The sequence below is a fragment of the Colobus angolensis genome, unplaced genomic scaffold (genome assembly GCF_000951035.1).
Source record: "Colobus angolensis palliatus isolate OR3802 unplaced genomic scaffold, Cang.pa_1.0 Scaffold57, whole genome shotgun sequence".
NCBI lineage: Eukaryota > Metazoa > Chordata > Mammalia > Primates > Cercopithecidae > Colobus > Colobus angolensis.
The window spans coordinates 12823582-12827440 of NW_012119265.1; the positions used below are offsets into that span (position 1 = coordinate 12823582).

The window sequence follows — 3859 nt, forward strand, 5'->3', positions numbered from 1 at the left end:
ACAGAGCGAGACTCTGTCTCAAAAAAAAAAAAAAAAAAAAAAGGAAGAGGATTTGGATATTCAATAACAGAGAAATGGTTGAACAATTTCGTATAATGCCCTAATTTCAAAGATTGTGTTAGATCTCTCCTAGTTAACCCAGAATGGTTTCACAGCATTTTGAAAAGTAAAAAAAAAAAAAAATCCAGGAGCTCGAGACCAGCTTGGTCAACATAAGGAGACCTCACCTCTACAAAAAATACAAAAATTAGTCGGATGTGGTGGCAGGTGCTTGTGGTCCCAGCTACTCACGTGACTGAGGTGGGAGAATCACTTGAGCCCAGGAGGTCAGAACTGCAGTAAGCCATGATTGTGCCACTGTATTCCAGCAGGGGCAACAGAGTGACATTCTGTCTCAAAAAGAAAAGTGAAAAAACAAGATACAGACTGCGCACAGTGGCTCATGCTTATAAATTCCAGAACTTTGGGAGGCTGAGGTGGGAAGACTGCTTGAGGCCAGGAGTTCAAGGCCACCTCTGGCAACACAGCAAGATTCCGTCTGTACAAAAAAAAAATTGTTTTAATTAACCAGGTCTGGTGGTATGCACCTGTAGTCCAAGCTACTTATGAGGCTGAGGTGGGAGAATCACTTGAGCTCAGTTCTAGGTTACAGTGAGCTATGATCATGCCACTGCCCTCCAGCCTGGGCAGCAGAGCAAGACCCTGTCTCAAAAAAAGAAAAGAAAAAAGGAAGGAAAGGAAGAAGGAAGGGTCACCAAAGTTATAGTGTTATTTTAAGGGCAGGTATTCCTGATTTTATTTTCTTCCTTGTATGTTTTTCTCATTTGAATGTTTATTTACAATAACCAGATATTATTTATATAAGAAAAAGCCAACAAAACTAAACCATCTGCATATCTTAGACACCTTATTTCCCTCCTCTACCTCCCACTTTTCCCTCAAGTCAAGTCCCTTGCTCCCTGACCTCATGCCACAATGTCAGTTCAGGCTCTCATTGCCTCTAATGGGCCCCCAGCTTCAGTCTCTGCCCTTTCTAGTCCTCCACATGGAAACCAGAGTGACCTTTCTATATTGCATATCTGTGCATGACACTCCCGTGCCTGAACCTCTTCTAAGCTGCCCAAAGCCCGAGCAGCAGTTTCTAATCTTCAGCACTGCATTTTACAGTCATGCCTACTTCCCTCTGCTCTTTCCTGAAGATTTGTTCAAACATCATTCCCTTCTGCAACAACTCTGGCATTTCTCCTATTTTCCAGTAGTACTTTGTGTAGACTTTATCATAGCACAGAAATCATTATTTTTAATGATTTGTTTTCTCTCCTTCCCTGCCTACACTATGAGCTATTTGAGGGTAGGACCATATCTTTACCGAATGAATGAATCTATAAAAAAGTAGGACCCCAAACGTAAGTATAAATGCATGCCAACCATGTAAAGTGTCTGTGTAAGCAATGAAAAAAGGTTAAAAGATAAACAATTTAAAGTTCTTTTCTTTTTCTTTTCCAGCAAGTGGCTTGAGGTACTTTTAAATTGATTGCCAGTCATTCACTTAATGAGTAATTTATGTCCAAGTCACCAAAAGTTACCTACAGTTTAAATCGCTATCAAAATAAAAACAAAGTCCAAAAGGAAACCATTTTACCCTTTTCAAATAAAATAGAAGTTCAACATTCTTCTTAATGTCACACTAGTTGTAGAAACAGCATCTCTCCCCGATAAAACATGGCCCAGCTGTGTGGTTACTTACTGGAATTGAGCAGGATCATGGCCTTGACACAGAGATACTCTTTGTGTTGGAGTTTTAACTCTCGAAACCTTGAAGTAGTTGCCAGGAGCATGTCAAAGATTTCCAGAATTCCTTCTACGCATTTCCCCTCATCCCTACAAAAGTTCGTTTGGAAATTTAAGGAACATAGCTTCAGGAAACCATCAAAAAAACAATAAGGAGTGTTTTATTTTTAATCTCAAGTTTCATCTTGTAACATGTTCATCTGATAATATCATTTTAACTACAACAGGGTGTTAATGAGACCACACCCAGCAATATGAAATTACTAGAATTATCTTCATATAAAGAAGATCGGCTATTTCCTATAAATCCCAAAAGTAAATATATGAGTAAATATTATTTAGGCAACAATGTGCATTGGAATATTTTCCTGCTATATTTTCACCAAATGTTTTCTTATAGCAATACCACTCCTATTGATTGTTTTCAATCAAAACCATGTCAGTCAACCAGCCCCAGATATGACACGTTTTTCAAAATGAGACATTCCATGTTCCCATCGGGAAGTATTAATGAGGAAGACTGTGTGTCATAGAAGCAAGTGTCCCAAGAATAAAACTCCATATCTAGGGCTTAACTCTCACTTCCCGATGGTCATTTAGAAACTGGTGTAGCAACTAAGACATTTACCTGTAATTTGAAAAAGCTAAATATGACAAAGAAATCACAATTAGAGAAGATGGATTAGAATCAGGAAAAGAAGGTATACATGGAGGTGGGGAAAATTTTTGACTTGCCAAGGATTATCTTCACGCAAGGATTATCTTTAAACCTTGAGCCATCTAATCAAAATTCTTTGGAGCACTCCTTATAGAAATAAATGTTTAAATATACTTTGAAAATAAATTATTTGAACTTTATCTGGAAAATACCAGCTTCTATTCACTCCAGCCAGACACACATTATTCCACCTCACTGCTCCCCCAAAACACTCTATTATTATCAGTCACAGGGTTATTGGAAGTCCTTGACAAGCAGTCAGATGATTTTGTCATAAAACCACTGTTTGCTCCTGAAAGCCGGCAGCACACAGGAAGGGCAATGGGTTTATGTGAGCTCCATTTTCAGTCTCTAGCAGTCCCTGAAGGGGCCTTGAGGTCTTCAAAGAGCTGGCTGCTCCCCTCCTCCTTTCCCGAACTCAGGGCATTTCCAGTGATGGCAGTATTTCAGGGAAGAGCCTCTGACACCACTGGATACACCAATCCTGTGTAAGTCTTTCCCATTAGCTGCTGTGTACATGGCACTCACCGGGATCCTGCATTCTGAAGCATTCACACTCTCCCACCCAGACTCACTCACACAGAGCTACGAGCGTGCAAATTGCTCACTTTGGCATATGAGCATTAGTAAGTTACTAAATTTACTAAATCCTAAATTCTGTAAACACCTGCAATTTTCTGTAAGTACACAGGTTAAGTGACAAAACACCAGTGCCCCCTGGAAGTCACTCATAGGAAAAGGCCATCTTAGAGAATCCAGAGCACTGGGCAAAGAGTGCCAAATCTACAGGAAGCCTCATCTTTCCACCTCCCCAGCTCCAGGCTCTCCCAGGCAACCTGATGCAGGCATCCAGTAAGGACAACGCAAGCCCTGCACAGAGATAACACACAAAACACCTGGGCACTGAATCCCTTCATGCCACATCACCGAATCACCCTGCCTGCGGACAGTTCATTATGGGAAATTGTAACTGTTGAACTTGGGGTATTTGATACTAAGGAAAGCAGTTTGAAAATATCTCTGTGGGGGAAAAAAAACTCCTGCATTGATAGCTTGATTATCTCTTTATTCTTCTGTGCTGATGTGGGATTATACACACATGCACAACACATACACACACACACACACACACACACACACACACACCCCTCCCCCCAAGTGGTATGGTAAGGGGACCAACCTGAAATCAATCCTATTTTCCAGAAGTACCTGTGCCTTAGTTCCTAAATATTGAAACTGGCATCATTTCCTCATTAAAATATATGCCATTTTCGGCCGGGCGCGGTGGCTCAAGCCTGTAATCCCAGCACTTTGGGAGGCCGAGACGGGCGGATCACGAGGTCAGGAGAG

General features: G+C 41.0%; 1 protein-coding gene across 5 annotated transcripts in view; it reads right to left on the reverse strand.

The window, feature by feature from the left end:
* Window positions 1-3859, reverse strand: part of ESR2 (estrogen receptor 2 (ER beta)) — a 73606-nt gene that overhangs the window by 26233 nt on the left and 43514 nt on the right. For 4 of the 5 annotated variants that reach the window (XM_011961969.1, XM_011961970.1, XM_011961971.1 and 1 more), the window contains one exon: window positions 1748-1881. The exons of the other annotated variant lie outside the window; for it this stretch is intronic. In XM_011961969.1, the coding sequence (XP_011817359.1) occupies window positions 1748-1881 (134 nt within the window). The remainder of the gene's footprint in view (window positions 1-1747; window positions 1882-3859) is intronic. 5 annotated transcript variants of the gene reach the window in all.